The following is a 16,295-nucleotide window of genomic DNA, read 5'->3' as shown; positions in this document are numbered from 1 at the left end:
GAGGGCCGACGGTGCCACGCCCCGTAGGGCCCCCCTACGAACTCCGTTTCAGATGTTCCGGACACCTCCGAGAGAAACCCGGGCCCAGAAAAGTCCACCGGACCCGAAACAATGGGGTTGCGCGAGTCAATGGGGGAAACAATCGTCGCCGTCGGAGAATTCACGGGTACCGCGACGAAGAATCGCGGACGGTGTCGTTTGCGTCGACGTCGTCGTCGTCGTCGCGATTCTTCGAGCGCGTTCGCGTGTTTTGCTATGGGAGGATCCTTAGGGGTTGGCGCTTGCGGGTCCCTTTTATCGTACGGCCGGTTGTTTTCGTCAAGATTTAGTAATCCTTTCCCCACGGTGAACTCCGAGGGAAAACAATGCATGGGTGGTTGGATCGACGGGGGTTGCCGAACCCCGTTGGAATTTTTGCGCTCGTTTTGTACGGCGGACAGCGGGATACGGTGGGACCACCTCTTCAGCTTGGAAATCGGGGTCGTCGATTTACTATTTGTTAGTTAACAATGCGCGGATCCTTTGCGTTTATAGAGATTTATGAAAATTGCTAGGTTATGGTTTGGAGAATTTTATAGACATTATTTTGTTCGACTTTTTATTTAAGAGGGAATAAGTAGTCAGTTTGCATAAGAGTAGGCAGTTTAAAAAAATTAATACTGGTTTTATCTGTTTATATTTATCACATTTATTGTTATTTATTTATTATTATATTCGTGATTATAATTGATAATATATGCTTTGTAAGGAACGATTTCGACTACTTTTATTCTGGCAGAAATTAATTATGTGTAAAAATAATTGCATAACGTTATTATGGAGTTGCATTATTCATATTTATTACTGTATACAATATTATTACTGTATATGTTATATTATGTATGCATACATTATATTATTATAAGTATTGTGCATATTATAAGTATTACACTGTGCATATTATATATATTACATTGTCCATATTATATCAATTATATTGTTCATATTATATATATTACATTGTCGATATTGTATGAATTATATTGTTCATATTATATATATATAATACTGGACATATTATATGTATTATACTGTGCATAATATATGTATTACACTGTGCATATTATATGCATTTCACTTTCCATATTATATGCATTACACTTTCTATATTATATGTATATACATATATTTTATGTTATACATACTATACATATTATTATCATTATATACACATGTACATAATTGCACACGACACACCTCGCACAAGTGAGCAACAATGTACAGCTTCCGAAAAGACGAGAGACACGTTTCGGTGGATTAACACCATGCCCTAGAGCATCCATTCGACGGCCATTAACGTTCCACACGCGCAGCGCCGTGCAGCGAAAATAACAAACAGACGATGAAATCCGATTTTCCACGGTTTCCACGGTATCTCGGTAGGAGCACGACTCCCTCTGTGCAGCAGCGCCGAGGAGCACAGTCTATTTTTCCGTGGACCGTTCCAAATCCTTGGAACGTGTCGCAATAAAGGCGGCCGAGAGAAATCATGGGTTTTCGAGGCGTGACACACCGGGAACCCATTCCTCTCTCTCTCTCTCTATCTTTCATCGTTTCTATAGGATGCACCGCTGCGACCGATCACTGTGATCACTATGCGGGGCGATGGTTATTCTACGAACGGCTTGCTGCTTTTTCAGAAATTACAATTATTTTATTTTTTTGTATTTACTGGAATTTATGTAGAGAATAGAAAAGTTTCATTTCTTTTATCTGTAAAGTAAATTATTGAAGAAATTGTGATCAGTGTTTTGTAATAATTATTGTTGGATTTTCAGTGGTAATGGAAGCATAATAGGCGAATATAATAACATACATAATTAGCACAGATTTTTGAACATTTTTCTACCATCGTATTTTTTCCAATTTATTTAAAGATTTCATTTTGCAACTAAAAATACAGCGAAGCAGTTCCACAGCTGTCAACCAGGCCGCGTCTCGGCTCGTTCTTTCTGGTATCTGTTGAAATCCAGTGGCCTTCCCAGCTACCATTCGTTAGCGCCATGTACTCTAACGACATCGTTTTGTCCTTCGACGCGACGCCATTATCAAAGCGCTGTTTGCGCAATCTATAAAAAGAAGTTGCATTGCGCAATGCGCGGCTGCGAAGAAATCCTATAAGATCGAAAGGAATCATTCTTTTTATTTTCTGAATCGTTTAATATGTTTCATAGTAATCAATAAGTCGACGTACCTTATTCGTCCAGAATTTTATTAATTAATTCTTGGATAATTTCACTTCGGGCATTCAATTTTGCTGGCATAGAAAAATGCATAAAAAATGCTGTATACTGTACTATAAAATACTGTATACTATAAAATATATAAATAAGAAAATACATATTTATTTAAATTATTTAAAGGATTATCAGCTCACGTTTCTCAACAACAACGTCCTCGTCCCTCTCGCGCTATTATTGAAATCGTCGTTAAATAAATAAACAGATTGACCTTGAAACGACCGGACCACAGGTGCATCAGGGTACCATAATAATTCCCCATTTCCGTGGACCCGTGCGATTTCCGCCGTTGAATCCGAGACGGCCGTTGTCCCGAGCGAACCCGTGAGAGACGATAGACGACGGTGATTGTCCGCGGTCGTCAGTCACGCTGAATTTCACCGATGAAATCCTGTAAAGGTGCTCGAGCCCGGCCGACAACACACCCGTTACATGTAATTTCCCTCGGCGAAGTGATGGATCGTTCGAAAGCGGACAACGTTTCGGACGGTGTTTCGCGATCTTCGTCGAAAAACGCCGTGGAACGGCGACGACGACGAGGACGACGACGACGACGGTACGCCGCCGTAGGATGAAAGCCAGGTAAGTCCCGGCAAACGACAGGATCTGTTCAGCTAATGTCCTGGCTTTGTGTCACTCATCACCTTGACGTCCTTCTTCTTCGTCTCGGGGGCCCGTCGCGACCGGCCGCAAAACGCCAAGCGCCTCGACTGGGTGAGAGCGTCGAACAGACGCGACGGAAAACTCGGTGAAAGTCGACAGGTGTGTCGGCGCATGCCTAAGCGACTCTATTCTTAACCGAATTTCACGCCACGGAATTTCAACCCTTGAGTTCTACTTTGGACTTTTTAGTTTTGGTGATAATCGTTTCTGTCTGGAATTTTTGTGTTTGGTATAGGAGAGTAAGTATTAATTTGCGTGTTTTGTGGATAGTAATTTCTGTTTTATATGTAGTAATTTCTAGTTATACTAAATTCTATAATTTAGTATTATTAATCTGTTTAAACTAATTTCTATATTCTATATATACTAATTTGCAATTTCCTTAAATTTTCCTCAATATTCTCAAACCTTCTTCACTTCCTGGAAATTTTTTAAACGTTCGTCAATTATCTGAAACGTTTCTTAATATTCGTCAATTTTCTTATATATTTTTCCTTTAGAATATTAAAATTATTTAATATGTATCGAAAACAATTTTAATATTCTGAAAGAGAAATTTTTCTTCAACCTTTTTTTGTTTGTTTAAATCTCTAAATTCTTTAATTGTTTTCAGAACACATTAAATAATTTCCTTTGACTTCTTCCACTTTATTTCAATCTTCTTCGATTTTTTAAAATTTCTTTGATATTTTTTCCAAGTTTCTTTAATAATAATAATAATAATATTCTGGGATTTGGTTGACCGTATCGATGTTTTCAGAAAAGTTAGTGCCAAGATAAAGGAATTTTTGTTAACATAGTCGAACGATTCTTCAAGCTCTCCTCTCAGTTAATTGAACGCTGCTAATGACGGAATCGATAGAGTCATCACAGAGAAAAAAAACATTAGGAGATAGTTTTGGGGAACAGGATGCAGGCGAATGCTGTGGCCGCGCAAGACGACGGGTCTATTAGGTAGAATGCACCCCGTCATTCTTGTCTTGAAAGAACTTCCCGGATCCCTCATTATCCCTAACAATTTCCGGCGCTGGTTTCCAACAATGCTATACTGCACGGGATTCGGTGAGTTTTCCCGAAATTTCCCGAACAAAGCTTCCGAAATAATTTCCCGTCAAGCATCGTTTCCCATAGCGTCCCTATAGCTAATATCGACCTGTCGAGAAAATAGAAAAATCGCTCGTTTTTCAAAAATTTCGCATTTTTCGGATTTGTTAATATTTTTCTAAATTTTGGTGATATACTGGAAAATTTGAGATATTGCTAAGTTAAAAGTGAAGTGGCAGTTTTTTTTGGGAAATAATGTTTTTTTAAGGGATGGTTGAGGGAAATGGAAATTATATGGGAAGAAAAATTTGTTAAATATATTGAGTGTATTAAATCTATTAAATATATTATTACCTTATATTACCCTATATTAGTACCTTAAATATATAAGATATATTTTATATATTAGGTACATTAAGTATATGAAATATAAGACATATATTAAGTACATTAAATATATGAAATATAAGACATATATTAAGTACATTAAATATATGAAATATAAGACATATATCAAGTACATTAAATATATTAAATCTATTAATTACAATAAATACATTAAATATATTAAATAGAAACAGTCCGACTTTGACGATCTTGAAATCTGAAAAATATAACCTCAATAGCCTCGTCACACAAAATATACACTTTTCTCACATTCTCGTGCAGCTCGTCGACGAAGCGTCGCTTTCGGCCATTCCGTGGAAAGTCCGACGCGAAACAGAAAAACACGAGAGAATCGAAAAAATATATATAGAGAGAGAGAGGCCCCGTAACGAAAGTCGCTTCTCTCGGTCGTCATCGATCGCCGCCACCGAAAACAGATCTCTGTGTACGGCGAAACGGACCGGCGGACACGGCAACATCGGTTCGCGCTCGGATTTCCTGTGAAATCCTTTTCACGCGTCTCGGTTCCGCGGTCATCGAGAACGAGGGGAGGCGGGGCGGGTCGTTTCACCTTGCCAGAGAGAGAGAGAGAGAGAGAGAGAGAGAGAGAGGCGAAGAGGAGCGCGGCGGATGATGGCACCGTGTTCTGCTCCATAGATCACGAACCCAGAGGCTCCTTTCCAGGGTCCACCTTTCAGGAAGCGGCGCACAATGCCTCTCTAGCTTCTTTTGCCATTATACGGGAAGCCGATCCAGTCGCGGACCCGCAACCGACAATGGCTCTGCGAAGTTGCCCATTGTGCGGGTGATTTGGAACTCCGCTCTGCTAGGGGAGACGGACCTCACCTTTTTTTTCTTTTTTTCTTTCGCTTCTCTTCCAAGACCGTGTTACGAACGAGACGTCTTCATTAACGCGGCCCACGATGTTCCTGCGTCGGCGAAACTCGGAGTCGATCGATTTGGACGCGGCGCCTGCGTCGATGATCGAATTGAGAATATTAATTCGAGAATTATAGAGTTTTATGCTGTTTTCTGGGTTTGGGGGCCGTTTTTTTTTAATTTTAATTTGGAGCTTTGAGTTTTTGATGATTATTTAGGCAACTAGGATTTATTGTTTATTAAGTGAATGTATGACTATTCAGCCTCCGTAAAGACACTTCAGACATACAAGTTGCAAGACAAAAATATATATATAAATATAATAAATATAAAAATATAATATATACACAGGGTGTATCAAAATTATTGTAACAGGAACTGTAATAAGAAGAATATTAAATTAAAAAATACATAAGCAATAAAATCGTGCAAAACAGAAACAGAATAAAAATTAAAAAAATTTCAAATTTCTTACAATATATTACAATAAAGGACTTGTAAAAGACTTCTTCCTTTTGATATACTATATATATATATATTTATTAAAGCATTCGTCATAGGAGTCGAACTTGGACCAAACTACCCCAATATTTTTACGACTCTACACAGCACCAACTCGTTAACATTTCCATCATCTGCCTTTTCGATTCTCCTCGGCCATTAGCTCCGATTTCCCGGCTCGAAAAGCATCGCGCTAAACCGTCCTCGCATATCCAACCTAAACATCGCTGAATCTCGCAGCAAGAAAAGAGCGGCGGACAGCATCGCCTACAGAGGATTTCAAGCCGGATTGTAGGACACAGGTAGCCGACAGAACAGTTTCCCTGCCGATTGAATGTTGTCGAGAGGCTTTTATGACGGCAATCGATCCGTCGAGACGCGATTGACACGCGAGAGAAAGAGAGAGAGAGAGAGAAAGATAGATAGAGAGAGAGAGTGAGAGAGAGAGAGAGAAAGAGAGGGAGAGAGTAGAGCGCGAAAAGGGGGGTCCGCTGAAACGATAGTTATAAATCGTCCGGGGCTCCGATCACGCCTGGTTTACAAACAATGCGGACTACCATGCGGCGCGGACACAATGGCCGCGGGAGTCGTCTAGACGATCCTCGCGAAGATTCACGCCGCTGCGGTGCGATGCTGGGTCGCAATAATTCCACGGTCTCGCGTACGGCTACGGCGAGGCAACGGCGAGGCGGGGGCGAGGCAGCGGCGGCGTGGATGCGTGATAGGTGGTAACTGGTAACTGGTACCTGGTGATTTGTAACTGGTAACCCGCGGTGCCCGGCTAATCCCACAAAGGGCGCCGACCTTTGAAATTTCTGGACAATTTATTTCGTGACATGCGATACACGGCCGGGGTACCGCGGCCGAAACGGCCGGTGTAACGCCATTGTGATCCTCGGAACGGTTCTCCCGGTGCGTCCGACCGCGCCGGCATTTTCGTTCATCCACGTGAAACTCGGCACCGGTCCCGGACGGATTTAACGGCTGCCGAATTATTCACGAACGTTTCCAATAGATCGCTTCACCGATTCGTGTATCCGTTCGGACATCAACGCCTTTATTTGGAGTGAGGGGAAATGTGCGAGCATTGGGAGTTATTAACCCTTTGCACTCGAGTGGTGACTCTGAGTCACCACTAAAATTCTTCTACCACATCCCAAGATAATTTTTATAGAAACAAAGCTTAGATTTAAAAAATTGTTAAGTAGTGAAACTGTTGGCAGGAGTCACGAGAATAAATTTTGTAATCATAAAAGTGCATTTTGTTACATAGAATGGAAATAGTATGAAACAGAAAAATTATTCCAGATTTACATTTAAAATCGCTTCGAGTGCAAAGGGTTAAAATTTCCATGCTCGCTGCGAACACAAATTGGAATTCCCTGATATCTTTCTCTCGGCGCACAAGTTTCACAAGTTTCTCGGTTTTTTCCTCTTCTCTGTCCGAGGTCCTGAGTGGCTGGGTTACCGATCCCTCGGCGGCGACTTGCTCGTATTTTCCATCGATGAAATCTTATCTGCGATCGGGGCGACCCGGCGGAAAGACGAGGAGAAGAAGGTTGCGCGCGCGCGCGCGCGAGCGGAGAAAGGGCGCGCAGAGTGAAATCGGCGGGGGTCCTCGTGGAAACACGAGGACGCAAGGGGTTCCAATTTCTCTTCGGGTGCGTGTGCGCCCCGCGCAACACCGTCGCAAAAACGCGTCGGTGCCCTGCCAATTCCGGGAAAAAAGGGCACTGCGTCTTCGTTCAGCCGTCGCTGCCAGGTCGAAACGGCCCGGGACCGTTTCCCGTTCTTGACTTTTACCGAGCAACATTCCCGGACGGCGGGTCCCTTGGCCGAAGAAAAGCGTTCTTTTACGAAGCTGGGCCTCTCTCTTTCTCGCGACGGCTTCTTACGCAACGCTTGTTCGAGATTTTGGAAATTTTCGGAATTTTAGTCGTTCGTTATTAGGAGATTACAGAGTTTTAACCCTTTGCAATCGGAGACACCACTGAAATCGTTGTACCAACTTTTAAAATAATTTCTATGCACCTTATCAATGTTTAAATTTAAAAAATTATTTCTATGTTCTGTATAAACTAATTTCTATGCTACGTATAAAATAATTTTTATATTCTATATAAACTAATTTCTATATTCTATATAAAGTAATTTTTATATTCTATATAAACTAATTTCTATGTTCTATATAAACTAATTTCTATATTCTATATAAACTAATTTCTATATTCTATATAAACTAATTTCTATATTCTATATAAACTAGTTTCTATATTCTATAAATACTAATTTTCAATTTCCTTGAATTTTCCCAAGTCCTCCTGAATTTTCTTAAACCATTTTCAACTTCCTAGAATTTTATTTAAATCTTCGTCAATTTTCCGGAACACTTCTTAACGTCAATTTTCTTCCATATTTTTCCTTTAGCATTATACGAAAATTATTTTTGACACACGTTAGCTAATGTCCTTCAGCTATTTTCAGCCTGAACAAATCTTCCTTAATTTCATCAATTCTTTTCAGAACGTATTAAATAATTTCATACGCAACGCGACGCTCGTTCGAGATTTTGGAAATTTTACTTGTCGATTATTAGAAGATTATAGAATTCTAATTAGTATTTTTAACCCTCTCATTACCGAACAACGACATACCGCGCGATCGACTGCAATGTTCGTCACCTCTTAACGCGCAACTAAAATTCGCAGCCCCTCCAATTCCCTCCTAATAGGTACCCTAGTCAGGCTCGTCCTAGCAACAATAAAATCCGCGAAACGTTACCAGGTGCAAGGCGCACCCCATCCCCCCAATCGGAACGCGCAAAAGAACCGATCTCCGATCGTTCAAGCTCGCTTTTCCAACGAAATCGTCGCGGAATCGCTAAGCGCCCCCCTCTCGTCCTTTGCTCGACCATAGGCACAGAGAGGGGCGCGCCGGAGAAGGGGGGAGACCGGGCGAAGGGGTTGAGGAGCGGCACAGAGTTCGCGCAAACGTCGCGCAACGAAAAACTTGCACACGCCACAGCCGGGAGTAATTTCAGCGGAGACGCGGCCGCGCAAAAACCGCGGGGAGAGACACCCCCCCGGCGCGCCCCCTGGCCCCCTCCGACCCCTCCCTCCGACAAAAGAAGCCCGCGATACCGGCGAAATTACCTTCGGAACAACCTTACACGGCCATGGGCTCCGCGAGTCCTAATAAGGGCCGGCGGTATAAATAAAGTCATTTGCGGTGGAGAGTCGCCGGTCCACCGTCGGACGAACGGACGTGGATGAGGAGAGCGGAGAGACGAGGAGGGAGGAGGGAGGAGGCCCCGTTCGACGAATCGGGCCTCTTTCGTCGCGTATGGGGACGACGACGGGATCCGGCCGCGTTCGTGAACGTCCTGCGGAATGGTGCTGCGTGGTGGACCGAGGCGGGGGGGAACGGGGGGTAGGAGGTCCCCGACGGATCGGTTTGTTTTGTGGATTAGGCTCGTTTTAGTTGCAGGCCGCGCCTCGCGCCGCGACGAATCGAGAAACGCGGCCCGGCGCACGTCCACGGTTTTTGTCCGACCGAGAATCAAGTTGTCCCCGTTCTCCGGGGCCTCTCGTCTGTTTGTTGTTGTTTCCTCTATCTTCCTAGCGGCGGTGTGGGCTACAACGTTTCTTCACCGACCGGCACCGGTTTGCCCGGTAAATGACTGGTACGATCTTCTGTGTCCGGCGAGATGATGAGATCACGGCTTTACTTGTTTGCCTATCTTGCTTAACCCCTTCGCTATGATTTCTTTAGGGGACAGGCGATTGGCGGTGGCTTGGTAGTTGAGCTTTCGTTACGGCGGTCTGCTGTGCTGCTGGGAACGAATCATTTATGTTGTATATTATATTATATTACATTATATTATACTATATTATACTATATTATACTATATTACACTATATTATACTATATTATGCTATATTATACTATATTATTGTATTGTATTGAATTTTGTAGTAATAATTGTATTTTATATTAATTTATATTAAATTCGTACAAATAAGTATTGTTAAACGCAGCATTGATTTTGTAACGCGGAAAAAGGAAACGAAGACGAACACGATGGTTTATATTATTCAATTTTATTAAAATTACGCTGAAGTATACAGGCTCTAAAGTATACAAAAATTACAATAGCATTAAGTGGTAGAAGAGGTTCTCGAGGAGACAATATGTACAACAGAATATATTTATAAGTGTACCGTATATAAATATATATTTATATATATCTATATATATAATTTCATTTCGTATATGTAATATATACATATTTATGATTACGCACAGATATTAATTTTCTTCGGTTCTTTATCTATATAGATAACAAGACCCGCGTAATTTTATACGCTCGCATCCATATATAAACATTAATATCCGTGCATATACATCTATATATATGCGTGTAGAAAGAAGAATTTTTTCGCGTTTTTCTCGGCGTAGAAAGGACGGGAGTTAGTAAATCGTGATAAAAGAAGGTACGAGCATCGTCGTATTTCCGTTTCTATTCAAGTTTTGGTTAAACGCGGTTTCTTACGAGAATTAATAATAATGATAAAGGTAATAATCGTTAATAATACACCTGTCCTCCGTAAACACGCGTCCGCTTACGCTACCTATTGAGCTAAACAAAAAATAAAAAAAAGAGAGTTAAATGCACTTTGCGCGCGGCCTTTTATGCGACACGTCCTGCTCGCTCTTCCTCGAGTCTGATAAAGCGACGTTGCCGCGACTTCGTCTCGATTAAATAATTACACACGCATCCGATCGCATTCTATCGTTCCACTGTCGCTATCCACGACGTTCCTTAACAAATCAATTTTACCATTTTCTAAACGAATTAAACGAAATTTTAACAAAGCCTCGTAAAATCGATTAAAACTTTCTGTTTAATTAAAATTCTTAAACTACTCGATCGCGTTCTAATAAAACGTTAAATAAACATCTGAATAATCGCTAGAATATTAAAAATCGAGATATTAAAAATCGATCGATATAAATAAACATTACAGGCATTTCTACACGTAGATATAAAATTTTATATATTTCTAAATGTAAATCGTGTTTCGCTATATTTACGGTGCCCTGTTCCTAATTCGAATTTTTTCATGGACACCGTAACACGATTTATATTTAATGGAGACACGCGATCGAATGGGGGGGCACGACGATCCATTAGCGATCGTCGCATCGGCGCCAAACATCTCCCGACGAAGCCGGGCAACATGACGAGACTCCTTCAGAGAATAGACTAAACAAACAAACAACAACAACAATAATAATATAATGTCCGGTTCCGCGATCGACCGCGCGCGACCGTCGGATCCGCGACGATCGGCGTCGTTCACAACTTATGACACTGGATTTCAGTCACGTTTCGGTTCGCTCGATGGCCGGCCGGATTCTCGAAACGTTCCCACGAAATTCGATTCTGCGATTTTTAGCGTGTTTTTTGGATGGACACTAGAAATGGAGGCCAGTAATCTGCCGAGTGTTTTGCTTTTTTGTGAACAAAGTGAGTAGACAATGTTCGCAACTGTAGAACTGAAATATTATAATTTTATACTAAAAGGATTGGAGAACATTGTTATATTATTTTTAAAATATTAAAATAAATAGGAAAGAAAAGGAATTTCTGTTTAATAGCATTTTGCAATTAAGGTAGGATAATTTTATTTTGTATAAGTAGCTGTCGATTAACTATTGTATTTTAATTGTTTTATGTGGATGAAAAAGATATTTGAAATATTTCAGTTCAATTTTTTTAATCTAAAATGGCTATAATTAAAATGGCTATAATTAAAATGGCTCTGAACGCAAAGGGTTAATTCCATAAATCCTTCTACTATATTATAATAAATTCTAGTCATAACCTAACAAAATTCACAGTGCATTAATGGCCGTCCAAAGTCAGGAATTATTTTCTTTAGATTTTCATTTCTAAAATCAGTGAGCATATTCCATATACTTCCAGAATAATGATAAATTTTTGTTAAACGTTTCGAGCGTTCCGTTACCGGCAAATGAAACGTGATAACGATATACGGAAAGTCGAGTAAGCTTCCCTTTTTCATTGGTTGTATTTTGGCACGGGGGTAAATAACGCGCGCGTCTCTTTGAGTTTGAGCTTCTTCGTTTCACGTTTTTTAATCGTACCCGATTAAAGAATCCCGTCGACGGCAAAGAGAATGTGCGCCCTCACCTGAAAATCTCGCGATTTCACGAATGCATAAATAAATAATGGAAAGCGCTTCCTCGAAAAAAAAAATTTCCCGTTTCTCTTAACAATTTTTTCCCGTGATCCGTCGATCACCCTGAACACCGTCGATCTCGCGAACATTTTCGTACGAAACTTCTCTTTCAATAAATATTTAAATTTAATAGAAAAAAAGCGAACGAAATAAAGCTTCTTATCGAAAATATTTTTCAACGTTCACCCTTTCCTTTTTTTCTCTCCCTAACCGTCTTCTCTTTGATCCCGTTTTATAGACCGACAGTGTTCAGGATGAGCGGATTTACAGAATTTTCTCCCGTCGGGCGACTCCGGTTTCCGATTATTTCTCTAAGTCCGTTTGGCAGCGACGAATGTTTTCTTTGTTTTTTTCTTTTTTCATTGAACGGTTTCGTTGAACCTATGGAGAATCACCGTCCAGCGGTTTCGTCCACTAGCTAGAATCCGTCGACCGGATACTCTGTTTCTCAAGGGAGTAATTGCGATGCCTAGAGGGAGTCGAAGTTTGATTCCCGATCGCTGGCCTGTGGACATTCGAAGAGAATTGTTACGTTGGAAGAGTGACTGTGAGGATCGGTTGATTATAGCAGGATTATGCAGCTGTTAATATTATTGCTAAGCACTATTTTATATTTCCATATTTCCATATTTCTATAATTCTATATTTCCATATTTCTATATCTCTAGAGCTCTAGATCTCTAGTCCTCTAGACCTCTAAATCTCTAGACCTCTATATTCCTATATTTCTATATTTCTATATTGTTATATCTCTAGAGCTCTAGATCTCTAGACCTCTAGACCTCTAGACCTCTAGACCTCTATATTTCTATATTGTTATACCTCTAGATCTCCATATTTCTAGATCTCTAAATCGCTATATTTTTAGATTTCTATATTTCTAGATCTCCAAATCGCTATATTTTTAGACCTTTAGATCTCTATGTATTTCTAGATCTCTATATTTCTATAATTCTATATCTCTATATTTTTAGACCTCTATATTTTTATATCTCTACATCTACATATCTCTATATCTCTATCAATTTCGTGCACTATATCATCAATAACTTCCGCACCAGACAACCCCCCATAAAAGCAAAAAGCTGTTTCGAAACAGAGCATAGTATACATTTCGTCGTGCACTCACCCTATCCGGGTTGTAAAGAGGCGGATGCTGCGCCGGAAGTCTCAGCGTGCTTCCCAGATCCCTCTCAGCCATTGTGTGCCCCTCGCTGGCACTGTCCCGGGTGTCTCTGTTGTCTCTGTTGTCCTTGATGCTGCTCCTCCGTGCGTCGGCGACTTTCGTCGGCGGCTGGATCGTCGTCTCGCCGCAAGACCTTGCCAGAGTGGAACCGGCCTCCCCTAAATCGAGTCTCAGCAACTTCGTCGGCGCCTGGATGGTTGTCTCTCCGCAGGAGCGCGGCAGCGTGGATCCAAGATCGCCTGGATCCGTCGTACGCAACACTTTGGTTGCAGTTTCCACCGTTGTCTCGCCACAGGATCGAGCCAACGTGGAGTCGGCGTCCATTGTTCGTGTCACCGTCGCCGAGACCTGGATTTTTAAACGAAAGGGTTAAATGAAGAATTAATTTTATCGTTTTTATTTTATATATAATAATTTTATCATAATGAATTTTATATAATAATAATTTTACCGTTAATATTTTATATGTACTAATTTTATCATTACGAATTTAATATAATAATAATTTGATCGTTATTATTTAATATATAATAACTATTAATTATATTATTATATAATAGTCGGATGTCTTTTGCTTATGGCTACCATGGAAGCTCACCTGGAAACCCGCGCTGACGAGGGCGCCGGTCGGTGTCGCCGGTGTTCGGATCACCTGCACGTCGGTCTCCTTGCAGTCTTTCATGCTGGTTACACTTTGTTTTCTGTTTCCGGTATTGTGCGTGCCGTTGTCGAGATAGCTGAGCAGCTTGTGCTCCTCCGTTGAGAACGTGCTCATTCCGGACTTGTAATTTTGCGGAGACTGGGGCGCCGATCTGTATTTAGCACGGGGGATCATCACGGTCAGCGAGCGATCTCTTTGCTCGTCGTTCACTGGCACTGCAAGCAACGAGACAACGAGATTGATTAACGATTTAACGATTTTTTAAAATTAATGATTTTAAAATGATACGATAAAAGTGTGAAATAAAAAAATTGAATAAAGAATGGAATAAAAAATTAAATAAAAATTAAATAGAAATATAGAATAAGAAATTCAGTAAAAATAATATAAAACAATAGAATAAAAAATTAAATAAAAATAAAAATAAAACAGTAGAGTAAAAAAGTGAAATAAAGAATTAAATAGAAAATAAAAGAAATAAAAAGAAATAAGGAGTAAAGGGGTAGAATAAAAAAGTACAGTTAAAGCTAGGATAAAAAATGAAATGAGAGATTATCGTTGAACGAACCTGATGCAGAGACCATGGTGGCTTTTCTCGGCGGCTGGCGAGGTTTCCCGGCGATCTTGCGTGCCGGTCTCTTGGTCGGCGGCAACGGCGCTATCATCTGCGGCGGCGGCGGCAGTACGTGCGGCACATGATGGGGTATCGCCAGATCCGTGACGCTGCCCTCGCTGCTGGTGTCGCCGCCCGTTCCAGGAATCATAGCTCTTCTGTCGCCGGTCTGCCGTTTTCGGCTTGGGTGACGGAAACACGCCATGCCCACGCACACAGCCAGAAGACCGAGCAATATCGCCCCGGTCGTAACCAGAGCTATCAGTAGCACTGGAACAAGATTTATGCCCTTGTGAATTGCTGCTCTCGATGCTCACGCTCTTCGCGTCGCTCCCTCCCTCCCTCGGCGAACGCGCTGCGTAAGTTACGATTTCGGGGACACTGTTTCGGTAATTAATTTCGTCAACTTTCTCTGCCCGCTGTGGGGAACATGTGCGAGAGGATTCCGTGCGACGACAACGTGTGTCAACGAAATTTTTACTGTCGACTCACCAGGATGGTATGGGGGGTTTGGTATGGCAGTTTTTGCAAGTTGTATGGATTTTATATAATATTATAATATACTTGACATTAGCATATTATAATATATTTAAGATTATAATATCATAATATATTTAAGCTTAGAATATTATAAAATATTTAAGCTTAGAATATTATAAAATATTTAAGCTTAGAATATTATAATATATTTAGAATATTATAGCATATTTAAGACTAGAATATTATAGCATATTTAATATTATAATATTACAACACATTTAATATTATAATAATATAATACATCTGAGATTAGGATACTTATCACTCACCTTTGAGATTGACTTGGCAGCGTTGTCCACTGTGCCACGGGAAACACTCGCAGACTTCTTGTCCGTTAGTGTTCGTGACACAGTGTCCCTTATTATTACAGCTAGGGCAGCCTAATGGAGCCTGGGAACACAAGCGTCCAGGATAGGTCGGGTTCTCAGACAAATCGGCCCAGCCTTCCTTGCAGGAACACTGATAAGAACCCCGTAAGTTGAAACAGGCCGCGTTCGGTGAACAGTCATGGTGTGGACCACCTTCCTCCGTTATGCACTCGTCGAAGTCGATCGCATCGATCTACAATGTTATTAAATTCGTAAAATTCGAGACAAATTTTAAAGATACCATTATTTTTAAAATTATCATTATTACATTAATCGATTGTATCAAAAATGGAATTACTAGACTTTTACCGTGGAAATTGTCAGTTGGAATTATAAAATACTAGATAGGACTAGGTCTTCTATGTTAATTCTTTCATTAAGTATTAAAAAAGATAAACAAACCATCTCGAGATTCTTCGATGCATAGACCTCGGTGCCTCCCAAGCTGTAATTGCTTCCGATCAAGTATTTCTGAAGAACTTCTTTCAGCCTCGTCTCATTGGCGTTATCGCTCAGCTGTACGTGGAATTCGACTTTCGTCGGGTCTGGAGTGAAACCGGCTATCTTCAAGCCCCTGTATATGTCTCTCAGATCGCTCTGCATCAGAGTCCTGTCCAACGCGTCCTTAGTCGGAGCCAGCAGTCTTTTATAAGTTGGCGATGTCGTGTCGTTCATGTTCGTTTCGTAATTCACTGGCTCGTGCCCGATGCGGTCTAAACCGACCCGTACGGTGTAGGTGTAGGTTGCTAAACATGATAATAAATAACGAAATATTAAACAATAAAATAGCTTTCATTTTTAGCGCCAGTTTTATTAACAAACTTCTCTGACAAAAATCTCTTTATGTTATCAAGCTCTAAGATGGCTTTGTTAAATATTGTTCAAAAGATTCTGAAGAAACGATTGTA

The 16,295-nt window shown here is 40.8% G+C and overlaps 1 protein-coding gene across 1 annotated transcript in view; it reads right to left on the bottom strand.

The window, feature by feature from the left end:
* Nucleotides 1-12,451: 12,451 nt before the first annotated feature.
* Nucleotides 12,452-16,295, bottom strand: part of LOC144468501 (uncharacterized) — a 108,258-nt gene continuing 104,414 nt past the window's right edge. Inside the window, exons 19-24 of the mRNA XM_078178041.1 lie at nucleotides 15,790-16,133; nucleotides 15,289-15,580; nucleotides 14,435-14,749; nucleotides 13,804-14,081; nucleotides 13,149-13,553; nucleotides 12,452-12,524 (exon numbers count right to left, since the gene is read on the bottom strand). Coding sequence (XP_078034167.1) covers nucleotides 12,489-12,524; nucleotides 13,149-13,553; nucleotides 13,804-14,081; nucleotides 14,435-14,749; nucleotides 15,289-15,580; nucleotides 15,790-16,133 — 1,670 coding nt within the window. The 3' untranslated portion in view covers nucleotides 12,452-12,488. The remainder of the gene's footprint in view (nucleotides 12,525-13,148; nucleotides 13,554-13,803; nucleotides 14,082-14,434; nucleotides 14,750-15,288; nucleotides 15,581-15,789; nucleotides 16,134-16,295) is intronic.

This window comes from Augochlora pura, chromosome 1 (assembly GCF_028453695.1).
Source record: "Augochlora pura isolate Apur16 chromosome 1, APUR_v2.2.1, whole genome shotgun sequence".
NCBI lineage: Eukaryota > Metazoa > Arthropoda > Insecta > Hymenoptera > Halictidae > Augochlora > Augochlora pura.
This window is presented reverse-complemented; position numbering and strand designations above follow the sequence as displayed.